Source organism: Megascapheus bottae, chromosome 17 (genome assembly GCF_031878675.1).
Source record: "Megascapheus bottae isolate mThoBot1 chromosome 17, mThoBot2.hap1, whole genome shotgun sequence".
NCBI lineage: Eukaryota > Metazoa > Chordata > Mammalia > Rodentia > Geomyidae > Megascapheus > Megascapheus bottae.
This window is the reverse complement of record NC_143525.1, coordinates 10,666,711-10,693,892: the sequence shown is the minus strand read 5'-3', so window position 1 is coordinate 10,693,892 and position 27,182 is coordinate 10,666,711. Positions and strand designations below refer to the sequence as shown.

At 43.6% G+C, this 27,182-nt stretch overlaps 1 protein-coding gene across 5 annotated transcripts in view; it reads right to left on the bottom strand.

The window, feature by feature from the left end:
• Myh10 (myosin heavy chain 10) overlaps positions 1–22,553 on the bottom strand; it is a 130,369-nt gene extending 107,816 nt beyond the window's left edge. For 2 of the 5 annotated variants that reach the window (XM_090349582.1, XM_090349581.1), the window contains exons 1-2: positions 22,418–22,552; positions 15,215–15,590 (exon numbers count right to left, since the gene is read on the bottom strand). In XM_090349582.1, the coding sequence (XP_090205708.1) occupies positions 15,215–15,590; positions 22,418–22,476 (435 nt within the window). In that variant the 5' untranslated portion in view covers positions 22,477–22,552. Of the gene's footprint in view, positions 1–15,214; positions 15,591–22,151; positions 22,255–22,417 lie in introns of those variants that run through there. The other 3 variants (XM_090349580.1, XM_090349584.1, XM_090349583.1) reach the window with 3 other exon arrangements.
• Between the last annotated feature and the right edge of the window lie 4,629 nt (positions 22,554–27,182).

Below are 27,182 nucleotides of genomic sequence, written 5' to 3'. Positions count from 1 at the left end.
GGAAGAGGGTTTATCCACATAACTTCTTTCATTCAAAAGTGAGATTATGGATCTAACATAGCTACAGATTCTGTATTTCACTTTAAAAACAAGTACATAATTCTAGACTAGCCAAAAAGAAAAGAAAAAAAAAAAAAAAGAAAGCTCCTCTTGGAGTTTAGATATACTGACTTTGTGTTTAACATTCCAGAGCATGATGAAAGCTAAGTGATGATGACAATGACATGGTTTGTTAGAAATGATCCCACATGTGAGGCACTTTCCTGAGGAGTGGAATTACAAAAATGAGTAAGTCTCACAAGTACGAGCAAGTCATCAGAAGAGGCCAATGATCAACAGTATCTTTGCCAAAGAGGAAAAGTAACAACAACAAAAATGCTCAACTGGGAATTTTACTATCAAAGTACTTAGCTAACTTCCGTACTCAGGAAACCAGCTCAGATATTGGGCTCACATATAAACTGATCACTGAAATAAATATCATATCCTTCTGCCTTCCCCTTGTATATACCAAGAGGGAAAAATGCTGACAAAATGACTGCCTTGGTGACCTTCAAATTCAAAGTATGCTATATTAAATGTATAAAACTAACACAGAGAATATTAAATATCATCAAGAAACATACATTCTGCTATGAAAATAACAGAAACACACCAAACTACCAGCCATGAGATATGTATTTCGCCCTCTTTCTCTCTCTCTCTCTTTCTCTCTATCTCTCTCTATCTCTCTCCATATATATATGATAGCAAAACGGGAAAGAGAAAAGGTGAGCAGGAATTATAACTGGCAGATGAGTGGGATGTGGTGGTACAGGCATGTAATACCAGCATGGGGGAAGTCAGAACCCTCTTGACTTTCAGGCCAACCTGGGTTTCATAATGAATGGGGCGGGGGGGGGGGGGGGCGGAGGGGATGCTCTAGAGAGAACACAACATACCCAAGCACTGAAAGTCATAAAATCATGACATCCTGTCAGAAACGACAGAGGTAGATATGAAATTCAGACCCAGATGTTCTTTGATGTTTTTTAAAAGACTATTGGGGTAAAAGAGAGATAAGTAATGGTAAGAGCCCCAGACTTCCCGGAACAGGAGACATTCCTGACTCTGGCAGGGCATGCTGATCTCTTGGGGAACACAGTCTACTGTGGAATGTGAGAGAAAAGTCTCACTGGATAATTTCAAGAGCCATCAGAGGAAAGAAGCACTTCAGACAAAGTATAAATCTGACAGCTGTCTGACAATGGCTGAAGGGACACTAGGTGACAAGGTAGGCATATCAGTGGACTGCTGAAAACCTGGCACAGCAGCAGGGCCTCACCCAGACTGGGAAAGGCAACTCCAGGGAGAAGGAGTCCCTGACAGGCTGGGCTCAGACTTAACCTGGCACACTCAGGAAAGCTCACAAAGAAAAATTATTCAAGGAACAAGTCAAAGAGGATGGCAAGGTTTTAAAGCTTGAGAGACAGGAAAGGGGTGCTTTGTGGGAGGGAAGATAACAAATCCCCCTTCAACACATTGTGGGAGTCAGTGAGCGGAAGTTAGCCATGCAGGATGCCTAGTAAGCAACTAGAAATACTGGCTAGTGTGCCACAGGGAAATCTTGAAGAATGACAAAGACCCAATGGGTTCCATGTGGATAATAACACGACTGCATATCTTACCTAAGAGAGACATACAAAAATATTAGCAGGCATAAAACACGGGCAATGTGGCCAGCGTTCTGAGCTACTCGGTGCCTCCAGGCTCCTGTGTGTGGATGGCTGCGTTGAAGACGGCCTTCCTCTACAGCCCCACTGAAAAATGTACTCATCTGTAAGTGTCAGACTTGGGTTTAAGAAAGCAGGGATCCTTGTTTTGGATCACTGAGTAATATTTCATGTATATATAATACATTTTAGTTGCTATATAATCAGTTTATGGATACACATAATTGATATATGTATATGATGTGTAATGATCCAAAGATCGAAGGATTGGAGAACTAGGAAATGGAAGCTGGCCCAGAGGCTATGGAGTGCCAAGGAGCAGAGATACAGTAATGTCCTGCCAGGAACAGATCGCTGAGCTGGGAATACCCCCAACTCTGTCTCTCAGCAGGCTGCCCAAATGGAAACAGGGGGCTGGGTGCAGGGGCTCACATCTGTCACCCTAGCTACTACGGAGCTTGAAATAGAGGATTATGATTTGAAGTCAGTCTGAGGAAAACATAGTGAGATCTCAACTCAAATAAGCAGGGCACAGTGGTTCACATCTGTAACCCCAGATGCACAAGGCAGAGTCTGCCTTGAAAAATATCTTCAAAAAACAAGGGCGGGGGTGGGGGTGGGCCGGGAGTTTGGCCTAGTGGTAGAGTGCTTTGCCTAGCATGCACTTCCGGAAAAGCCAGAAGTGGTGCTGCGCTTCAAGTGGCAGAGTGCTAGCCTCAAGGAAAAAGCCCAAGGACAGTGTTCAAGCCCTGAGTTCAAGCCCCAGGACTGAAAAAAAAAAGTGGGGGCATGAGGGGAGATGACTCAAGCCATAGAGCACCTGCTTAACAACTGTAAGGCAGCTCAAACACCAGTATGTCCTACCCTCAAAAGAAAGGGGGCAGAGAGAATAATTCACACACGTGTATCACCATGCAAAGTCAAACAAACAAAACTTCCCTGTGTGATACAGAAAAGATGATAACCCAGGGTGGGGGGGAGGGAGGGAGGAAGGGCAGGGAAGAGAGAGGGAGGGAGGAAGGGAGAGAGGGAGGGAGGAAGGGAGGGAGGGAGGGAGGGAGGGAGGGAGGGAGGGAGAGAGAGAGAGAGAGAGAGAGAGAGATATCACAGAAATAATTCGGAGTTCAAGTGTTCTCAGGTCTTTTTCTATCCATAACAGTAAAAAATAAACAAAACAAAACAAAACAAGCCCTACTTTATATTAGTTTTAAAAATGTAAAGGATATAATAGAATAGGTAATTACTGAAAGAACAGCTAAAAGAAGGTGCCAGTGGCCCCACTGTAATCCTACTTCATTGGGAAGGTTTCCATTCAAGGCCAGTTAGGCCAGAAAATTTCACGAGACCCCTTCCTAACCCACAGATGGGTACAATGGTGCACACCTGTCACCACAGCTATACTGGGAAGCCTAGAGTAGCACCCGGATAGCAAGTGCAAAGCTCCAAGTTCAAATCCCAGCACTGTACTACCCCTCTCCAAAAAGAAAAAAAAACTAAGAAAAAATGTGTAAAACAAGAGGTAAAAAGCTAGAACAATAAAACCTACTCAGCCTAAAAGGAGGGTGGGGGAGTTAGAGGAGGAAGAGATAAAAGGAGAAGTAATATAATAATAGGTACAAAAATAAGCAATGACTCAAATAGTATGTTTAAAATGAAATATATCAGTTAACACGGCATGTATATAAACTAAATATTCTATTTAGAACATGTTGTAAAAGTCTAGACAAAAATAGTAACTTTAGGCACTTCATAAAGACAAAATGTGAAAAAGCTGAAAGCAAGCTTGGAAACAATGACCCATGCAAGTATTAACCAAAAAAAAAAAAAAGTAAACACTACTTTGTCAACTTTGTAGGAAGCATTATTGAAACTAAAGACCATTTCACAGGATCTACCAGAAAAACAGAAGTTTCTACATCTGTACACATGTGATAACATAGTTGTGGCATGAGCAAAAACTGACAGGACTAAAGAGAGGAATGAGATACTCTCATAGTAACGGAACAAGGAGATAAAACCCAGAGCAACCATAAGGATGCATGATTGAAGGACTTAAAGCACACTGTATTGGGTCCAGTGACTGCTCAGAGAACACATCTTCCAAGCACATAACCATCTTCTACCTGATTGATCACATACTGGTCCACAAAGCAAGGGCTGAGATCAATTACGTACATTCTCTGATCAAGGAGGGATTATATCAGAAATAATAAAGTTAAGTCCTTATTTCTGAAAACTCCTTATTTCGCGAAATTAAGCAGTTTGACTCAAACCTCATTATTTTGAATTGAATGACAGTTAAAGATAAATAAATAAAGCATAATAAACTTATAGAACAAAGCTAAAGAAGTACAATAAATACATAGATTGAAAGTCACAGCTTTTAAAGCCCATAGTTGAAAATGACTAGCTGAAAATATTCAATGCCCTGAATATTTATCTTAAGAATTTACAGAATGAAAAACAAATGAAATCCATACAGAAAGAATGCGAAAACTTGCTATGTAGGTAGGCACACAGAGATAAGAAGAATGAGTAGAAAAAGACCAATAAATCAAAAGTCTGTTATTTAAGAGGAATAAAACTGCTTCCCCTCTGCTGAGACTCATTTTCAAAAAAGGAAGAACTGATCACTATCAAGAATAAAGGGCAGGCTGGGTGTGTGGCCTAGTGGTTAAGAGTGCTTTGCCTAACATGCACAAAGTCCTGGGTTCGATTCCCCGGTATCACATACACAGGAAAAGTTAGAAGTGGTTCTGTGGCTCAAGAGATAAGAGTATTAGCCTTGTGAAGGCCCAAGGACAGTGCCCGGGCCCTGAGTTCAAGCCCCAGGACTGGCAAAAAAAAATAAAAAGAAAGAATAAAAAGAATAAAGGGCACTTCTATAATTCCAGCACTCTGGTTGCTATAGCAGGGGGTTTATGAGTCTGAGCCAGCCTAGACTGCATAGTAAATTTCAGACCAGATTAGCCACTCAGGCAGACCTCAAAAAAGAAGGGAAGAGTCTGGTGCTGGGTGGCTCATATCTGTAATTCTAGTATTCAGGAGGCTGAGATTTGAGGCTCATGATTTGAAGCCCGCCTAGGCATACAAACCAAAAGACTATTATTAACCAACAAAAGCCAAAAGTGGAGGTGTGGTTCAAGTGGTAGAGTATAAGTACCCAAGTTCAAGCCCAGGTGCCAGCACTAAAAAAACTCAAGGTGAGGGGAGGGGTGGAGGGAGTGGGGAGAGAGAGACTAGAAATCCTATACAAAGTAAGGTGGGGGCCGGGAACATAACTTACTGGTTAGAGTGCTTGCCTACCATGCACAAAGTCCTGGGTTCAATTCCTCAGTACCACATACACAGAAAAAGACGAAGTGGTGCTGTGACTCAAGTGGCAGAGCACTAGCCTTGAGCAGAAAGTGTCCAAGGACAATGTCCAGGCCCTGACTGGCCAAAACAAAAAAATAACAAAAAGATGGTATAATAATAGCTTATGCCAATAAACTTGAAAATTTAGAAATAAATCCAGAGAGATATAATTATCAGTTGACACAAGTAATTAAAAAATCTGAGCTCAGGGGCTAGGAGTTTGGCTTAGTGGTAGAGTGCTTGCCTAGCATGCACAAAGGCCTGGGTTTGATTCCTCGGTACCACATACATAGAAAAAACCCAGAAGTGGTACTGAGGCTCAAGTGGTAGAGCTCTAGCCTTGAGAAAGTCCAAGGACAGTGCTCAGACCCTGATCTCAAGCCCAGGACTGGGAAAAAAAAAAATCTGAGCTCAACATCTATTAAAGAAAAACTTTCTCCAAAAAGTAAAAAACAATAGTACTAATCTTAGTAGCAAAGTATGACAAAGATAGTACAAAACATAAAAATTTACATTATTCACACTAATTAATGCAGATACAAAACTTTCTAAATAGGAGAGGGAAGAGAAAGAGAAAAAGAAAATATAAGCACACTGTCTTTACAAAGTTAGTTTAACATTTAGAAATATACAACATAAGGAAATTCCCATTGTCACCTCACCGACAATAGAAAATAAATATTTGTTAACAGTAAATATACATTTTTAAAAATTAAAAAAATCACCCATTCTGATAAGGAATATTTAAAAAACAACTTTTTGGCAATACTAAGAACTGAACCCATGCTAATCAAATTCTTCTCCACAATAAGCTACAGCCCAACCCCTTAAAAACTGAAAAATACAAGCTGGTGGCTCACCCTGGTCATCCTAGCTACTCAGGAGGCTGATATCCGAGGATTCTGGTTCAAAACTAGCCTGGGCAGAAAAGTCCCTGAGACTCTTACCTCTAGTAAACCACCTGAAAACTGGAAGTAGCTCTGTGGCTCAAACTGTTGGAGCATTAGCCTTGAGCAAAAGGGCTCAGGGACAGAGCTCAGGCCCAGTGTTCAAACCCCATGCCCGACCAACTAAAAAGAAACACACACTCACACACACACACACACACACACGTATATGTGTATACATATATATTTTTTTGGTGCAAGTACTGGAGCTTAGTTAGACGTATCACTCAAGATTGGCATTCTATCTCTCTAAACCCAGCAATATTCTTCTTAATTGTCAAATAGTAACAGTTTCTCCTGAGATGAGGAATGACCCAACCATGCCTCCCATCACCATTTTTATTAAAAAACATGGAACTGGGAAGAAAGTCTCAGTGTCATTAAGCAAGTAGAAGAAATGTTTTCACTTTGGGAAGATGGGGAATCAAACTATCATTAGTTGTAGATTATTATAGATAACTTGTATTCACAGAAAATTCAAGAGTCTTCAGCTGAACTATTATAATCAATGAGTAAACACAGCAAGGTCGAGGAATATAAAGCCAATATATAGAAATTAATAATAAAAACAATATCTGCATATAATAACAATTATGAGCTTACTGTGTTCATATAGTATACATCACAAGGGAACAATGAAAACACTACTTAAATAGTACCTAGGAAAAATACTGGAACACTCAAAAAATCAATTTCACAGCTGGGAGCATGGCCTAGTGATAGAGTGCTTGCCTAGCATGCATGAAGACCCCGGCTTGATGTCTCGGTACCATATACACAGAAAAAGCTGGAAATGGTACTGTGGCTCAAGTGGTAGAGCACTAGCCTTGAGCAAAAAAGTGTTCTAGGACAGTACCCAGGCCCCAAGTTCAAGCCCTAGGCTAGCAAAAAATATATAAATATATAAATTTCATTTTTGTTGTTGGTGTAAAAGCTTTTGACTTTTGTTTTAGGGGGTGGAGTAAAAGAAGAGAAAGAGTGAACAAATGCAATCATGGTATTCCACGTACGGTATATGGAAAACAAACTATGTAATTTATAGGCAGGGAAGAGAAAGAGGAACTGACTCATGAAGTAGTAACCTCTCTATATAACACCTTAATAATAATAAAATTATATTAAAAATCAATTTAACAAAAGATGTACATGCCCCAGCAAACAAACAAAACCAATAAAACAGTACCAAAAATCAAGAAATGGGCATGCCCAAGAGTCAAAGATAAAATATTGTAAAGATCTAATGTCTTTCTCAAACTGATCCATAAAGTCCCAACCAAAATTCCAACAGAATTTGTGCGTGTGCGTGTGTGTCACAAAAAGTGACAAAAGAAACTATCTACCAGCCCAAATAATCCTTAAGAACAAAAATAAACACTAGAGACATAGCTCAAGTGATAGAGCATCAGCCAAATGCAAAAACAAAAATTCTGTATATGACAAACTATAAAAGCTGTAATAATTAAGACAATGCAACAGTCGTCTAAAGACAGGCACACTGGCTCATAAAACAGAATAAGAAATTAAGCAGATATTTACAAACATTTGATTTATGACCGAACTGGCAGTCAGAGCAGCGGAAGAACACTGTATCTCAGCAAATGGCAGGGTTCACTGCATAGCTACTTCAGAGGATAGAAAAAAAAAATGTCCCTAACTCACATCATAGACAAAACTCAATTCCAGATGGAATTAAAACTGACCCTACAAGAAATAGTCTATTTTCTCCTCCTCTGGCTTCAAACTGAGTTTGGCCAGTAGGAGATCCCACTGAGCTTGGAAAAGGTCAGATTATTTTTTTCCTAGGTTCTTTTCCCAGCCAGTTTGCAGGAGCTGCCTGCATCCCTTTAAGGAAGGCCACAGTTCCAGTCAGGCCACCCCCCCTCTGAGCTGGGTAGGAGCTCTTTCTTACACATCAAGCGGAATCAGGGCTCTAATCTTCCCTGGTCCTGGGAGCTACACTATTTCTCATTTACTTTTTAAACTCTACCCACATGTTTATAGACCTTCCATTTATTATTTTCATTTATTAACCAACCAAATTTTATTAACCAAGTTTTTTTTTCTCTAAGAACTTCCATTTATTAATTTCTCAAAATACCTAGTCTGAGAACCTTGTGTTTCTTGCTGAAACTCTTGACTAAACAGAGCACTGACTTAGGAAGCTGAAGATACGAGTTTCAGACACACATTCCTATCCCCCAGCAAGTCTCCATTCCTAGTTGTGCCTCATACAAACAAAGAGCGGCACATGTACAAGGGTATTTCTTAAAGCAATGTCCACATTAGTACCAAACTGGGGGGAAAAAAACTATCATGCAAAATTAAGTTCTTTGAGTGAATAAATACACTGGGTCAAAAATCTTCTAACAGAATAGTACATTCCAACCAAAATGACTAGACTGTTCAAACTTTTTTTAGAATTGCTGAGCACATTTATATTCTTAGAAATTAAGGACCCTATGAAAGTAGGGATATGGCTCAAGTGGTAGATTGCTAGCCTTCAATGAAAAAGTCAAGACCTTACATTTTACACACACAACACACACACACACACTTAGTATATATGTATATATTACACATATAGATGTCAAATAAAATGCAGATATGTAAATATGCAGTTAGGCATTTAAAAATTATACATGTTAGCATAAATAACATTTCTTATGAAAAGTATTTTTTTTTGCTTTCTAAAGGAAAAGTGAGATGAGTGGCATTGTATTACATTTCTGTAAAACATTTACTGTTTGACTTAATAAAAAACAGCTCAAATTTCCTGTTTCTACTGTAATATGTTGTTTTGGTTGAAAAATATGGAGAAAAGCAGATTTGCACAGATACTTGGCTAGAAAAGGGGTAATCATTTGCCTTTTCAGATAATTACAGTGTAGCTATTGCCCCTGAAACTACCAAAACTAAACAAGTGACAACTTATCTCTCTCTCTCTCCCTCTCTCCCCCACCCCCTCTCTAGTGGCAGTCTTGGGGTTTTAACTTGGGGCCTGAGCACTGTCCCTGATTTTTTGTATTCAAGGCTAGTGCTATACCACTTAAGACACAGCACCACTTCTGGCTTGGTTTTTTTTTTTTTTTGGTCTGTTGTGGGACTTGAGCTCTGGGCCTGGGTGTTGTTCTTGAGCTCATCAGCTCAAGGCTACTGCCCTACTCCTTGAGCCATAGTGCCACTTCGTTTTCTGGTGGCTAACTGGAGATAAGAGTTTCACGGACTTTTTAGTGCTGGGGCTGGCTTTGAACCGCAATCCTCAGATCTCAGCTTCCTAAGTAGCTAGGATTACAGGCGTGAACCACCGCATCCAGCCTGGCTTTTCTTTCCTTTTATTTTTTTTAAGACTCTTTTTTTTTTTTTGCCAGTCCTGGGCTTGAGCTCAGGGCCTGAGCACTGTCCTTGGACTCTCTCAAGGCTAGAGCTCTACCACTTGAGCCTCAGCACCACTTCCGGCTTTTTTTTTTTTTTGTATGTATGTGGTACCAAGGAATCGAACCCGGGTCTTTGTGCATGCTAGGCAAGCACTTTAACCACTAGGCCAAACTCCCAGCCCGTTTTCTTTCCCTTTTTTTTTTTTTTTTTTTTGTAGTTTGGAGGTAAGACTCTCATGGGCTTTCTTGCCCAGTCCAGCTTTGAACTGCAGCCCTCAGATCTCAGCCTTCTAAGTAGGCAGGACTACAGGTGTGTGCCACCAGTGCTGGGGCACAAGGGACAAATTTCTTAATGAAGAAAGCTTTCTGCTATATCAAAATCCATTAGCTTATCTTACAATTGACCTTGGTCCTTTACTCAGATACAGTTTTGTAACATTATGTATTCCTCACCAGAAAACCACTGGCTCATTAATTACACAAGTCTTTCAACTTTGTGACATTTCACCATATAATAGCAAAAAAAGAGAGAAAAGAACAGAAATCACTCTCATGATTTGACAGGCTGTCAAATCATCATGGTAGGCACAGGTTTCCAGCAATGCTAATTTTTATTAAAAAAAATTCAAATTGTAACCATGAAGCATGGTGGCTTAGGTCTGTAATTCCAGCACTAGAGACACTGAGACAGGAGGAACAAAAGCTCGAAGGCAGCCTGAGGTACATAAGCAAGACCCTGTGTGGGCAAAAAAATACCCAAACCACCACCACCCACAGTATATAGTTAGTAGTTTCTTTGAAGTGACACACATTTTCAGGAAAATGTTTGCCAGTCTTCCTGTGAGTAACAACGATAGCTTAACCATCAGTCATTTCACCAAATAAAAATGGTGGTCTATGGAAAAAGTAGCAAGTTGAGCTTGCAACTCAAACACACAGGCTCTTCCTAAAGGTGACCACTATGAGTGCTCATGCAGCTGGAGTGCCAAATGTAAAAGCGTAAGGACTGCGTCATAAAAATATGAGCCCTTAAAGGCTGAAATTTAATAAAAACCAATCATTTGTTCCTGCTTTATCAAGGATGTTCCTGAAGTTATACTAGAGTATTTAAATTGCCAATAAAGGGCAATGAAGAGTAAAATTAAAAACTAGTGGCCAGGCACCAGTGGTTTATGCTTGTAATTCTAAGCGATTTAGGAAGCTGAGATCTGATCATGGTTCAAAGCTAGCCCAGGCAGGAAAGACTGTAAGGCTCTAAAAGTTAAATTAACCACCAAAGGAGCCAGAAGTTGAGCTGTGGGTTAAATAATAGAGTGCTAAATTTGAGCAAAATGCAAAAACTAGTGTAAACCTGAGGTGACTGTGTTTGTTGTGATAAGGTATCAGAAGTTGTTGTTGGGTTTTTTTTTTTTTAAGTGATGTACAGAGAGCTTGTAGTTAAGTAAGTCAAGTAATCACTACATTTGGTATCAAGACTTTTACTCATCATTTTATCACCAATGTCTGTGGACCATCAGTACACAGGCTATTGGAGGAAAAGGCAGATAATATCTTCCTACTATAATGGAATACATTTCATGGCTCAGGTTCCTTGAAAAGATCTGAGGGAAACCCTAGGGGGTCCACCGGTAACACATTAAAAACTGCTGAATTATACCCCAAAACATTATGGGTGACTAAGCGAAACAAAAAATACCCAGACACAAAGCACTGCATACTTTAAATAAAGTTCACTTATACAAAAATTCAAACACAGAAGCCAATACAAGCCTGAGTGGCTCAGACCTGTAATCTTAGCTGCTCAGAAGGCTGAGACTCAGAGCATCTCAGCTTGAGGCCAGCACTGGTAATCACGGATGTGACATGTGCTGCCTAAACTACCAGCAAAAAGTCTGCTGAGGGGTGGGAGTGCTGTCTAGCATGCACAAAGCCCTGGGTTCAATTACTCAGTATCACATACACAGAAAAAGCCACAAGTGGTGCTGTGGCTCAAGTGGTAGAGCACTAGCCTTGAGAAAGCTCAAGGATAGTGCCCAGGCCCTGAGTTCAAGCCCCAAGACGGGCACAAAAAAGAGTCATGCTGAAGGTGTGAGGTGTGGCTCAAGAGGCAGAGCTCCAGCCTAGCAAGGAAGATGAGCAAATGGAATGCCCTAATTTCAAATACCAATCCTGCCCTCAAACTCCAACCCCCACCCCCAACAAACAAATAACCACACATAAGACTGAACTATTTTGTTTAGAGATGGCATACTTAGTTAATAAAACACACTGGAAGATTTTAATATGCTTCTCTCAGGAACTGATAATAAAACAGATAAAAACTAGTAAAATGATAGGAGATCTAAACGGCATAATTAAAAACCTTAATCTCCTGGCTGCAGATGGAATGTTACACCCAACAGTACAGAATACACAGCCAACATGCACAAAACACTCACAAAAAATGCCATTTTCAAGTTCAATTTTGGTTAAACTATACTCTTTTATCTTTTTTTTTTTTTAAATTACAGTCTTGGGACTTGAACTCAGGGCCTGAGCACTGTTCTTGGGCTTTCTCAAGGCTAGAGCTCTACCACTTGAGCCACAACACCACTTCTAGTACTGAGGAATTGAACCCAGGGCTTCATGCATGCTAAGCAAGTACTCTACCTCTAGGCCACACTCCTGGCCCCTCTTTATGTATTCTTTATAATGCAATTACATTAAAAATGAATAGCAAAGGGCCAGAGGTTCATGCCTATAATCCCACCTACAAGAGGCAGAAGGAGTAAAAACAATTTTCTTTTGAGAGTGATAATTATGCTCACTTTAATTTTTAGCAAGGAAGAGGAGGCAAGTGCAATGGTAACCTTAGGCTTTCTGTCTCTTGTCTAGGATCTTTTCTATGTTGTTGCTTCTACCTGGAGGTCCTTCGCTGTGGTGGCCAGGCAAAGATGGAACGAACCCCTATCGGAATTAAAACAAATGGACCAGGGGCATAGAGAAAATGATAGAACACAAGCCAAAGGTGAGGAGTTCAATCCTCAATACTGAGGCTTTGCCCCCTCCAAAAAAAAAGAAAGGAAGAAAACAATTGAGGGTTACAAGATTAATATAAATCTAACCCTTGGAAACGTTAATCCTAGAAATTAGGAAACATTTAAAACTCAATACTTAAAAAAAAAAAAAAGCCAACTTTGGAAAGTCTGAGACTCTTATCAGTGATAGAATGCCAGGCTTGAACAAAAATGCTAAAGGGACAGTACCTGTGCACTGAGTTCAAGTCCCAGTACTGATATGCATGCAAAATAAAGATCCTATGCAAAATTACTATGCTGAGTGTTTGTTATCATAGCACCTCAATCTATTAACTGGAAACTGCCTGGTTAATTCCAAAGCCAGAGACACAACAAGAAGCAGTGAGGCTGCTCTCCTCAGATTCTCTCATCACACAACTCCATAGTCAGTGACTCCAATCAAATGCCCATTTGACTGGAGACAATCCCCTGGGGTTACCTTAAAGCCTTGAGGAAAAACTCAGAATCTCCTTTTGTCTAGACCAAGAGGGCCATGCACAAAGGCCTCACAAAGTCTTGCAGCTGCCCTATCACAATGACTGGCTAGAAATAAGACACAATCTTTTTCATGTAGATCTGCAATCTCCCTGGCTTTTCTGTCTGCTTTCTCTCTCCCGCTTGCAGTGACTAGTGTCCATGGTGGTGGGGGGCGGTGGGGAGGATCAGGATGAAGACATCCCTTTCAGCCCTGCTGCCCTCTCCTTGGCTTACTTCTGATGACCTTTCCAACCCTAAGTCACTGCAATGTTTGAGATGTTCACATTACTATCTGCCCACTATCTCTGCATTTTCCAGCTCTTTTCCTCCCCCATTCCATGAATCCTGTTCTTTAACATCATTAAAAAGCTACAATGCTTGATCTATCAGCCCTCTCCTGTTAGACTCCAGTGACACTTTCTGGCCCTCTTTCTGGGCTGGCAATGGATCCACAAGCTTCCCTCTCTTTCAGGATTTGAGCAAAATCACAGCCACACTGGTATTCAGTCTTGGCTTTATTTTCCATGGTATATTCATTATTGTTGTCTGCTGGCAAAGGTCCTAAGTGAGTTGTTTGTTTCTCAGTCTTTCCTCTGGCTGGCTCTTCATCACTTAGATCCTAACTCCAGTGCTACAGTGTCAAAGTCCTACAATGCCCACTCTACACTATTAGTTTGTTCCATGTCCTTATAGGATGTGTCACAAAGATAGGCACCTGGCCTTCTTAGTCAAATATACCATTTCCATTATTTTTGGAACACTCTCTCCGTTTGACTAGTTTTTTAATTACTTGGGAGCTTCAGTAGCCCATTCTTCACATAAAAAATCAACTATTTTTCCAATTTTAGACCATTACAATCTGTTTTTCTCTTTAAGTCTTCCTTTTCTAAGTCAGTTCCCAATTTATGCCACCTGTCTACCATCTCTTCAAACGTAGATTGTGTTTTGTTGTTGTTTCGTTTTTTGGCCAATCCTGGGGCTTGAACTCAGGGCCTGGGCACTGTTCCTGGGCTTCTTTTGCTCAAGGCTAGCACTCTACCACTTGAGCCACTGCACCATTTCCAGCTTTTACTGAGTAGTTTATTGGAGTCTCATATACTTCCCTGCCTGGGCTGGCTTCAAACTATGATCCTCAGATCTCAGCCTTCTGAGAAGCCAGGATTATAGAAGCTAGGACTACAGTTAGGCATTAGTGCCCAGCTAAACCTACATTTTTTTCAGTATCTAACTTCTGTTTTTTTTTCCCCTACTTTATCCACCATTATTATTATCTGAAGCTATTCTTAATAATTTCTATAGGGTCATGGACATTGGTCAGTGACTAACTATAATGTATAAGATAATCACAGTCTCACTCCCACTCTGAACTGTTTCTTCAAAAATCTCAGCAGTGGGGGCCGGAAGTTTAGCCTGGTGGTAGACTGCTTGCCTAGCATGCATGAAGACTCAGGTTTGGTTCCTCAATACCACATGTATGGAAAAAAGCTGGAAGTGGTGCTGAAGCTCAAGGGGTAGAGCTCTAACCTTGAGAAAGTCCAAGGACAGTGCTCAGGCCCGAGCTCCAGCCCAGGACGGCCAAATAAATAAATAAAAATAAATAAAAATCTCAGCAATGTTAAGGTGCCAGTAGCTCACACCTGGCTACACAGGAGGCTGAGTTCAAAGGATCACAGTTCAAAGCCACACTGGGCAGGAAAAGTCTGAGACTATCTCCAATTAACCAGCAAAAACAGCTGGAAGGACATGTGCAGCTTGAATGGTAGAGTGCTAGCCTTGAGAGGAAAAACCTAAGAGAGCACTTGAGACTTTATTTCAAGCCCCAGTAACAGCACACAACAAACCAGAAGCCCTCAGCATTCACTTTCCTTACTCCCCTGTTCTCTGTTCTTTCTTGTCACAGAAACCTTGAGCTTGGGGCCTGTCCACTCCATCCTCCCACATGGATTCTCCTACCAATGCCATTCTCTTTACCTTAGTAAATAAAACCCCTGGTCTTTCTGCCACATGCTCTCTCTCTAATCTTATTATGCTCCACACAGCGTACTTAAAAGCCTCCAAACACCATTTGATTACTTGTAATTGCAGATTGGATTATTTAAACTTGGTTAGCAGGATAAGACTGGAAGGAAAGTAAATGTTGGATAACCGAGAGACAATCTTTCTACTTCTAACCTGTCATAGTAGCATGCAACAAGAGAATGTGAGTATTCCTCATTCTGACAAGGTGTAAAATACCAATTGACATTCATTCCCAGTCATACTTCCCATGGTTATTTGGAAGAAATACTTACATAGATAAGTCCTGAATAGTAGCGATCCTTCAGGTTATGCAAAACTGAAGCTTCGTTCAAGCATGTCAACTCTGCCATATCCTCCACCTTGGAAAACTTAGGTGGGTTCATCTTCTGAATGTCATCTTTGTTGACCATTGCTTTCTTTCCATTCTCCGCCAGCTCCACCAGAACTTCATCTCCCCGTTCTTCCTTGATACTTGCAGCCTCAAACCCATGGCGTTCTGATGGGATCCACACTAGCTTTTTAGCTGTCCAGTCGGCTTGTGTGGCAGGGTTGTAGATGACAGCCCTGTCCACAAAGAGATACCTCTCTGGGTCCTCCACTCCAGTTCTCTGCGCCATTGTAAACAGAAGGATCCGAGAGCAATTGCCTCTAAGGGGAAGAGAAGGCCAAAGTCAGATGGTTACGAAATATAAAATAATTTACAAGCTTTTCTTTCCAAGGGATATAAACTCTGGGTTAAAGAACTGGGGTTATCCCTTTTCACGGCCATCCTAACCAAGATTCCAAGGTAAATTTCAAGCATGACCACTAATTATGACTCTGGTTGTTGGACAAGTGCTCAAGATTTGCCTTTCGTTACTGGGAGCTGAAAAGCAAGCAGAAGCAAAAAAATAAGCGAAGTTTTAGGATGACTTCTTTCTCCTCTTCATCTTCTCCATCACACTCATCACAAGTTAAACAGGGAGTTAAGAAGGGAAAGAAAAAAAAAAAGCAGAAAAGAAAACAAAGATGAATAATAAAGGTTCCATGGACTGGTACTAGAATTAGTGTAACCACAGGTTATAGCTACAAAAATACATGATGACTGCCAAGGAGTAAAGAATCAGGTCTAATACACGACTCCCAGACAGGAGATCCAGTCCTCCCCTCATAAGCGCCCCAAATCAGCATCTCCACTCCCCTATGGCCTCAGGTATCCCTAGGGCCTTGGACCACTGAAGACAAATATGGTTGGGTTTACAACCAGCCTTTGAAGGTCTCTACACCCATCGAATGGCTGCTCCCCTCACCCTGTCTCCACAGCAACTTTCTATCATCCGTATGTTCCCTCCATTAACCTGATCTCACCTCTGCCAGACTGCAAAGGGTCTGTCTTCCCTGGAGTGTGTGCCCCAGTATATGGCCCAAAGGGGTGCCTATGTCCTAAAAGATTAATCACTGACAGCGTGTGTGGGTTTTAGTCCTTCCGCCCCTAATCATTTACTAGACTTGCTACAGTGTAATGCTCTAGAGTAGGGGGTCTCCAAAAGTGGTATGCGTTATTAATAGGATCAGGAAGGCTCATGAACATACAAGGGTGTGGGGTTTGATCCCCAGAGCTTCTCATCAGTGGATTCTAGAGTAGAGCCCAAGAATCTGTATTTTGAACTAAGTCCAAGATAGCTGTGGATGCTGCTAGTCCTAGGCCACACTTGACACCCACTGCTCCACAGCTTTCCTACTGCCACAGTGAGTCACAGTGGCTGCTAGGTATGTTGGCTTAAAAAAAAAAAGGCTGGGCGTGGTGGCCTATATTCCTAGCTGCTGAGGAAGCTGAGATCTGAGGATCATGGTTCAAAGCCAGCCTAGGCACTAAAATCCATGAGACTCTTATCGCCAATTAACTACCAGAAAACTGGAAGTGACACCATGGCTCAAGGGGTAGGGCGGTAGCCTTGAGCTGAAGAGCTCAGGGACAGCACCCAGGCACAGAGTTCAGGTCCCATAATGGACAAAAAAAAAAAAAAAAAAAGAGTGGTGGCTCAAGGCTGTGATAATTGACACTTAGGAGTCTGAGATTAGTGAACTGTGCCTGTCATATCCATAGCCACACAGGGAAGCACAAGCAGGAGGATCACTGTCTAGGCTGGCCCAGGGAACAAGGCAAGACCCTCAAGATAACCAGTGGAAAAAGGAGCTGGAAGTTTGGCTCAAGTGGTTGAGTATTTGCCTAGTTCAAAGTCCTGAGGTTCACTCTCTAGAAAAAAAACCACAAAAATGCAACTATAACAAATATGATAGCAAATTATTATCTTTGCCTGCCCTGGGACTTGAACTCAGAGCCTGAGCACTGTCCTTGGGCTTTCTCAAGGCTAGAGCTCTAACACTTGAGCCATAGCATCACTTCCAGCTTTTCTATGTGTGTGGTACTGAGGAAATGAACCTAGGTCTTTGTGCACGTTAGGCAAGCACCAGGCCGATAGTAAATTAATTTTATCCTTATTTGGTATAAATGGTATAGCTTATACAGCACTTAGCCAATATTATTTTGCTGCCAATATGCATGAACACATAAATCTTCATCCTCCTACCCACCCCCCATTTAAAAAAACAAACAAACAAACAAACAAGGTCTATCTTGCCCAGGCTGGTCTTGAAGTCATGATCTTCTTGCCTTAGCCTTCCCAAGGGCTGGGATTACAGGTATGCTATCAACATGCCTGGCTTTGTGCCTTTCCTTAATTTACCTTGGGAATATAGAAATACGCTTAAAAAGTGGGTGGCTATAATTAGAACAACTTAAGTCATTATTTTTGGAACAGGTCATTTGCATAGCAAGCCTAAAAAAATGCCAATTATATATTAGTTATTTTGTCATTGTACCAAAATTTACTAGTACTTTCTCTAGAAAAGCTTTGAAATTCCACATAAAAAAATTAATAGATAGCAAAATTGTCATTTCAATGTACTCCCAATTTTGTGGGATAAAATTACATGCACATCTATTTCATTTATTTTTATTTATTTTTGCATTAGTACAGATGCTTGAACTTAGGACCTTGAGCTCTTGCTCAACTCTTGCTCACAGCTGGTGTTCTACCACTAAAGTCAGTCCTTGTTTTTTTTTTTTTTTTGCCAGTCCTGGGCTTGAGCTCAGGGCCTGAGCACTGTCCTTGGGCTTTCTCAAGACTAGAGTTCTACCACTTGAGCCTCAGCACCATTTCCGGCTTTTTTCTATGTATGTGGTACCGAGGAATCGAACCCGGGTCTTCATGCATGCTAGGCAAACACTTTAACCACTAGGCCAAACCCCCGGCCCCCCAGTCCTTGTTTTGAATGGAAGAATTCATTAGCTGCTGCTTTGGGGCTTCTCAGCAAAGCACTGGAGATTGGAGCACTCAGCTTAGTCTCTAGTACCTCATAGAAGATCCAAACCTATTGACTGATCATAAGTAGCAGGTCCCCAATCTCACTGTGAGCTTCAACTTCTCCACACTAATAACCTACTATTCCTTCCACTCCTGACCCAAATGCCACCCTCTCAGAGGTTCTTTTCAGGTCAGTCTGGCAATTTAATCCTTTCCTTCTCCTAACACTCTGCTCTGCACCTACAGTCTTCTTGCCCTACCTAGCACTGCACCACTGGGCTTGTTTAGTAGGTGGTAGGTGTTCCTGTTGTTTCACTCAGAGTTCATGAGGTCACTGAAGATGTCTGGTTCAGTTTTACCCTTTACTTGTGATTGTCAGAACTGCCATGTTATTGTTTCACTGTGCTGTACATTTGATATCTGATCTGAGTTATGATGGTAGTTAACACGAATCACTCCCCAAATGTTTTGCCTTGCTAAAAAGTTAAATAACATTTTAAAAATAGCCAATATTGTTGTATATTCCTAATTACATACAGACCCTCTGCTAAGTAATTGTATATATTAAGTTTTAAGCCTCACAAGATTGCTATAAAGTAAGTACCAACGCCATCTCCATTTATTGGAGGGAATCTGAGGTATGTCAGAAAGACAAAAAGCCCACCAAGCTCACATCACCAAGGGGAAGAGCTGGTACTGACCCAGGGTTCAGGTCCAGAATGATGAAAGGGAGGAGAGGGAAATTTGTTTATGTTTGCCTAATAAAATTTCTGTCTACAGGCCAGCGCTGGTGGCTCACACCTGTAATCCCAGCTACTCAGGAGGCTGAGATCTGAGGATCAAGGCTCTAAGCCACTGGGGCACAAAAGGACCTGAGACTTATCTCCAATTAATCTTTAGAAAATGGGAAGTGGGACTTAGCTCAAGAGTAGGGCAGTAGCCTTGAAATGAAGAGCTCAGGACAGTGCCCAGGCTGAGTTCAAGCCCCATGACCCACCCACCCCCCCAAAAAAAATTCTGTCTACAGAATCTGGCAAAGGATTTATATTTTAAAGGAAAAAATACATTTCTACAGGGGAGGGGAAGAATAGTAACCTCTTTGTAGTGGACATAAAGACAATTTAGAGGTTTATCTTCATGTCATTTGAAATAACTGCCTAATCACAGATAAATCATTGATCAGTATATGTATTAGCTCCTAACTGTGCTCAAGTTTCTACTTTTAAAACTGGTTTTAGACACATCCCTGGGGATTCATTCTCCAGGTCATTTTTTACTTCCAGTGAATTGCCCATTCTACCCTCCCTGCCAACCAGGACCCACTGTGGACGTGGACAGAGGAAAACAATTCAATTTCATAAGTAATTTTATTGACAAAAGCAAACAAAAATAATGCACAGAGGCTGGGAAATGTGGCTGAGGGGTAGAGTGCTTCCCTAGCATGCAGGATACTCTAGGTTCAATTCCTCAGTACCACATAAACAAAAAAAGCTGGAAATGGTACTGTAGCTCAAGTGGTGGAGCGCTAGCCTTAAACACAGAGAGGCTTAGAGACAGGCCCTGAGTTCAAGTCCCAGGACTGGCAACAACAACAACAGCAGCATTAATAATAATGATGATGCACAGGTTATGCACTCTAGAGCATCCTTCTAAAGCAGATAAACTAAAACAGGACCATCTCAGTTTGTGTAATGCTAGCCACCACTGAGGTCACTGACATTCCAGGACTGTGCAAGTCTGTTAGTTTATCAAAACTCTGCCTTAAGCAAACAATCAGAAACACCAACCATGGCAAAAGGCCACACACTGAATGCATGGCTCTCATCTCCCAATGAACATCTTTTCACTGTGTAAAATATTTCTCAGACTTGAATCTCAAACCAGGAATTCGAATTCCTCCTCTGTGATAACCAAGTACACAAACTGCTGAAGATAAAATCTTTCACCCTGCAACGTACCCTTCAACATTTCCTCCATCTCATCTTGTAGCCAGTGTGTTCATTGAAGTGATTTCCCTAAGGAGCCCAAATAAGTGGCCAAGCACCCAGAGGTCACATCCTTTTGCTGTAAAAGCTTGTGCTATATTGCACAATTGCACCATATGCTTTCTCCCGATAAGGACAGGGAAAGAACTGAATTTAAGATGCAGAAGTAAGGAGATGCATAAAATGGCCACTTTTCCAGAACCCGGAGACAGACAGGGCATACTTAAAACATCAAAAGCGTGGGACTAGAATAATAATACAGGCAGATTAATGAAGAGAAAACAACGAATAGATTATGAAGTTTTTTTTTCCCAGAGTAAGATACTATCAAGACTAATTAAACCTGACTCTAAAGAATCCTCAGTCCCAGCATGAACCCCATAATAATTTCTAAAATGGCCAAAAAAAAAAATCTCTGCAACGCCAAAGTGTTCTTATTTAGTATTTTATGATTCCTCGGAAACAGCAGTCTTTGTTTCATCCGCTGTCTGGATCTACCCCGCCTGCTTTTCCCCTACCCCACCCCACCCCTGCCCACCCCACCCCCTTCCATCCACCGCAGTGATCTTGGAGGGGAGCTGCAGAGGCCCCAAGAAACAGAGATAACGGTCGTCGGTAGAGGCCACCTTGTCCGAACCTCCCCAGCCCCGGTCAGACCCGCCGAACCGCCAGCTCCTTCAGGCCCCAGCTCCCAGGCAGGCCTGACTGGGGGCCTCCCCGGCCCCTGGGCCGCATCCGCCCACAAAGCCCCCGCCAAAGCCCGGACTCTGTAGCTTCAACTTCCTCCGGATCCCAATTCCAGTCTGATTTTACGGGATCGGTGTGTGTGTGTGTGTGTGATCCCAACTGCAGAAAGCAAGGAGAGGCTCTGCGGCAAGCCACGGCCAGGTCACTTACACAATGAAGGGATCCCGAGGCGAGAGCTGACCCTCCCCACCCCCCGTCGCCCCGCCGCCGCGCGCCCCCGCCACATTTCCCGCCTCGACACCCCAGAGAAATCTTCCCGGCCTCTCCGGGCGTCCACTGCGGGCCCCGACGGCCCTCGCGGGCGCGCGGCACGCCGCCCTCCCTCCCGTCCTCCACCCCCGGCCCCGCGGAGGGCGACCCTCGCCGCGCCGGCGGCAGGCCCCGGAGTCCCGCGCCCGCCGCGCGCCTCCCCGGGCCGCGGGCGCCCGCGTTTCCCCGCCCCGCCACCACCCTGCAGGTCTGGCTCCCGCGCCCCGCGCCCTCGACGAACCTCTCTAGTGCTCCCGGAGACCTCTGCCGGGCCTAACCCACCCAACGACCCACCCAGGGGCCCCCTTCCCGTCCGGCGCCGCTCGCACTCATACCCGGATCACTCGTCAGGACGCGATCGCCCTCCCGAGAGACAGGCACAGACTTGAGGCACACCCCAGGACCCTTTATCGGGCTACTAAGTCCCCCTTCCCGATCCCCATCAACTCCACCTCTCCGGGGACCTCAGCCACGGAGGAGCTGGCCCCCTACATCTGCACCCCCAGATCTCCAGCCTCAGCACCCCCGAGGGGCTCGCCCTCCCGCACACCCCAGCCCGGGTACCTCCAGTGGTTCCCCACCCCACCCCCATCCTTCTCTCGGAAGGACCCCATTCCCTGCCCCTCAGCGGTCTCTCCATCTTCACTCTCTGGGGCCCGCACCGCAGGCCCCAGGCTCTCCAGGACCCTAGGTCCACTCCCCAACCCCCCCAGCACAAATCCTTCCAGACCCCATTCTACCTTTCCCAGCTCCCGCTTCGCTTCGGTTCTGGCGCTCTAGAGTCCCCAGGTCCCTCCAGCCCGGAACCCCTTCGCTACCCTCCCGCCCCGTGCCAGCTCCCCAGGCCGCCGCACATGGACCCGGGTGGCCGCACCTCTCACCTACAGCCGAAGATGGTGGCGCCGGCGCACGTCCCCAGCCGCGACCACAGATCCGGCGCCTCTGTCCCAAACCCACCGCTGCCTCCGCCGGGCTCCTTTAGCACTGCTGCTTGCGGCTGCCCCACCCACTCCCACCCTCATTGGGCCAGCTCCACGCCCATCACCGCCGCCCCCAGACCCACTGGTCGGTTTGCGCGCCCATCTCCAAGGGAAGACGTTAGCAACCCGAGCGAAGCTACCTTCACAGTCCGGCTCCCTCCACCCACCTGGAATGATGCTCATTGGCTCCCACTGCCGGCCGCAACTCCCAAGCCCTCAATCTCATTGGCTGGCTCCCACGTCTGTCAGAGACCCCGGGAGGTGCGGCCGAGGCCGTGGCACGCCATTGGCTGGTTCGGGTGGAGATGGACAGCTAGGCTGGCTGGGCGCCCGGCGATCCCGCGAGGCAAGGGGGTGCGGACTCTGCAGCTGCCCGCGCAGTGCGCAAACCCGACGAGTGCGGGCGGCGAGGCAGGTACGCCCCCAGCTCCGACTGGACGCTCCTCGCTTTACCGGCGGGTCGTGGCTGCAGCCCCCTCCCACGCCTGGTGGGCCCCCCTCCGTTTACCACAGCCCGTGTCCCGCAGCGGGACTCTGGCTTCCACTGCGGAGTCGCGGGCCCTACGCGGCTGCCCGCAGGGGCGGGGCCGGAACGCGGTCCAGAGGCCTGACGTCACCCCGGGGCTGCGGGGCGGGGGTGGGGGAGGCCGGGGCCGCGCGGCTCACCTGCAGTGGGGGGGGGGGTTTAGGGGGGGGGAGCGGTGGAGCTCCGCCCCTGAGCCCGGGCCTGGCTCCCCGCACCGTCCGGCTTGCTACTCGTACCCCGATGCTGCTCTAGCTGGCCAGACGCGGGACACCTTCCTTTGGCTGCCGAAATTTGGGATTGGCGAGAGGAGGAGCCTCCCTGCCCAGCCTTCGGGCCAAGCTGAGATTCCAGGAGAAAGAAGCAAACTAGGCCTTGGAGAGATGATTTGGAAAACTGACTCAAGTCATTCATTCATTCATTCATTCATTCACCGTTCGTTCATCCAAGTGGAGCGCCCTCTGTGAGAGGGGCCCTGAGGGCTACTGAGGATGATCAGATCCCATAGGGGCTGTGTGTGTGTGTGTGTGTGTGTGTGTGTGTGTGTGCCAGTACTTGAGGCTTGAACTCTGGGGCCACAACTCCACTTCCAGCTTTTTGATGGTTAATGGGCGATAAACGTCTTATGTACTTTCCTTCCTGGATTACCTTAGAACTTGGATATTTACATCCCAGCTTCCTAAGTAGCTAGGATAACAGGTGTAAGCACTGGCGCCCTGCCTTATTTCTAAATACAGAATTCCATGCTGGTTCCATGTTGTCTCATGATTTAAAAGCTTCCTCATCATTTCCATACAAACTCATTGGACAATCAGAAAAAGAAAGCAGAAATGTCACAAGAAAGAAACCTCATACAGATGAATCTTGATGAAAAATTAGTAACAAAAAGTAGCCCCCAAAGTATATTTCTAGAACTTCTCTTTGAATTTGGAACCAGATTTTCCAATGTCCACAGACATCTCTCACAAGGGGAAATTGCTAAAGATCCCAAACCTATTTTCTTCTTACCACACATCCCTCCACCATCCATACTGGCTTGCTAAGTCCCCTCTTTCTGATAAGGAAACCAGTTTGTTTTTTTTTAATCTTTAAGTAATTGGACAAAAAGGCTTGACTCAATGTGTCGGTATGAGAACAATGCATCTCAATCAGTGTCTCTCTTTCTGTCTTCCCAATCTCTCCCAACCCCACCATCCTCTTACTCTATCTAGTCCCATTTTCACCAATGTACCTTGAATGTTATGACTGCAACTGCACACCCTTCCTCTCTTTATTTGTTTTCCCTCCCTTCCTGTGATCTCACCCCCCCAACAAGAACAAAATTAGTCTTAAAATCTCTTTACTTCCTCCCTCTCCCTTGATCTCGACACCTATCTCCTAGCCAGGATATGCTGTGATTTTGTTAAAAGAAAACAGGATTTAGAGCCAGACAGACATGGTTGTAAATCTCACTAGAGCACTGCCTCAATCTTTGACAAATTACTTAACCTCATCTCTAAGAAACCAGATACAAATAGGTATGTTAAAGACTCGCTCAATGAAATGTAACGTGATCATTTATTGAACAAAAATGTGATGTTAGGAATAAAGAGATTGAAAATCGCCCTTTTCTAGGGTGCAAGTTTATTACGAGAGAGATAGTTTTCAGTGCTCTTCAAAGTATTTAAAGTAGACTGTATTCACACACACACACACACACACACACACACACACACAGGAGCAAAAGTTCACAGATGCTGTTTTGAAGGATGTAGGTCAAAAGCCCCATCTTGTTCCCTCAGGACAATTCCAGCTCAGGAATTTTGTTTTGTATTTGGCCACATTTTTTCCCCCTTATTTGAGTGAATTCCACTCTTTAAAAATCAGGAACTTCTTAGCACCATTAATCACCAGAACTGCCCATGAAAGCCACACTGGGATCCTACTTCACACCACTAACCCTGACTACTCAGGGAGCTGAGATCTGAGGATCTTGGTTCAAACCCAGGACAGGCAGAAAAGCTCATGAGACTCCAATTAACCAGAAGTACAGCTGTGGCTCAAGTGGTAGAGTGCTAGCCTTGAGCAAAAAAAGCTCAGCGACGATGCCCAGACCCTGAGTTCAGACAGACAGACAGACAGACAGACAGACACACACACACACACACACACACACACACACACACACGAAGAACAATGACAAATGTTAGGATGCAGAGACACAGAACTCCTCAGTCATTACTGACAGGAGAGGGAAAATGGTCCAGCTACATTGGAATATAATCAATAGCTTTAAAAGTTAAACAGACTTTATGCTTTTGTTGGAGGTATTGTTTAATACAGATCCCCACTATCTAGCTTGGGTTGGCATTGAACTGAACTCTCCAACTGTGGAATTACAGAAAAATACTACCATACCTGGTTATTGCAGACTTTTAACTATATTTTTTAAGTTAAATTTACCCAATGATTCCACAAATCTACCTTTTGGTGTCTTACCTCCTCAAAGAGTGAAGAAATGAAAGCAAAGGGAAGGAAAGAAATGAAAAGCAAAACCTACATGGACAGAAAGACTGACACAGAATTGATGGCAGCATCTAAATGATAATAGATGATGAAATCAAGCTACATGTCCATCTGCTGATAAGTGGATTGGTGCACTACAATACCATCAGCAATAAAAAGGAACGAATAACAGGATGAACCTTGAAAACATGCTCAGTGAGAGAAACCAGACACAAGAGATCAAATCTTTTGAGCCACCCCATCTACATGAAATCCCCATAAAAGGCAAAACTGGAGACAGAAAGTAGACTGGTAGTTGACTGTGGCGCCTGGGGTTAGGGAGGAAGGGATAGTACAGGAATCTGCCATAAATGTGCATGTGGGATCTAATGGGGATGTGAAAAAAATGCTCTAAAACTGATTTATTGTGATGGTTCTACAACTTGTTAAATTTACTTGAAAGAAAAATCAGTGAATGGTATACTGCAAATTATATAACTATGCAAATATATGCCAGTAAAGTTTTTTTAAAGGAGAGACAGAGAGAGAGAGAGAGAGAGAGAGAGAGAGAGAGAGAGAGAGAGAGAGAGAGAGAGAGAGAGAGAGAGAGAGGAGAGAGGAACTAGCACGTAAAAACTCAGATTCCCAGCTTCCCTTTAAAAAATAAAAGCTGGAAGAGCTGGAAATTCCAGGAATCACTTGTGCTGATGTGCATTTTTAGGGAAAGAACTTGTACCTGCAGGATGCCTCAGATACCAGCACCATCATTCCTCCCTGAGAGGTCTTAAAGTGGACCTTATTTAGGCGGTAGAGTTATTTTCCTATTGTTTTGTTTTGTTCCATGCTGGGATGGAACCCAGAGCTCCTCCTCCAAATGCTCTCTCACTGAGCTACACCCAGGCATGAATGCATTCATTTGAAGTTTTAATCTTGTGACACTTAATAGGAGCAGGAGGTCCTGGCAGATCATCTCTGAGAGATGAAAAGGGTTATTTTTCAATTTCAGAATTGGTTCTGTGACAGTAAGGGAGCAGGAGAGAATTGTCCCCCCTCCCCAAAGCTGCCCTTTGACCTTGGATTCTGGAAGTGATAGACCCCTGAAGCAAGGACTTCTAAACTGAGTATACCTCTGGCTGCCCAAGGCAATATTACCTGACTAACTGGTGAAAGAGCAAGCCTCCTATGGTATCTTGAAACAGAAGGAAGAATGGCCAAGAAAAAAAAAAAAAGAAAGGCTTCAAAGAGCTGAGTAAGAAGAAGCTTCCCAGAATTTTCTTGGACTACTGAAATTCGACTTAAATTCTGGGTAAACCCACAAGAAGAGATTGCTGAAAAATTATCAATTTCTAATTTCCCACCAGTGATGTAGAATCTAAGTCCAAGAATTTATTTGATTTAGAAAAACTGGGACTGAAGCTGTAGTTTAGTGTCAGAGTAAGTATTTAGAAGGCTCAAGACCTTGGTTTCCAACCCAATACCCCAGTTTGCAAGAAGGGAAGCAGAGGAGAGGAAAGAGGAGAGGAGAAGGGAAGAAACAGGGGAGAAGAGGAGAGGGGAATAAGAAAAGGAAAAGGAAAAAATTAAAAGTTGATCAGTTTTGTAATAAATGCTAGCTGAATATCTTTTGTGGTTAGGGCCTATGCCAAGTGCTGAAGAAATGTCAATAATATCATAGATACAGTTCTGGCTCAAGGACTGTACAATTTGGAGGGAAATAGAAATAAATTGGCAGGGAATATAGGAAAAGCTTTTGATTTTGAACCCATGGAAATCTACAAAATTGTATAGATTCTGAAATCCTGTGTGAAATTTATCATGTGCTTTTTTGTGTGTGTTTGTTGTTGTTTCCTGGAGAGAAGGTGTGTAGCTTTTAGCAGGTTTCCAACAGAGGCTCTTGATAGGAGAAGTCTGTAAGACTGCAATAC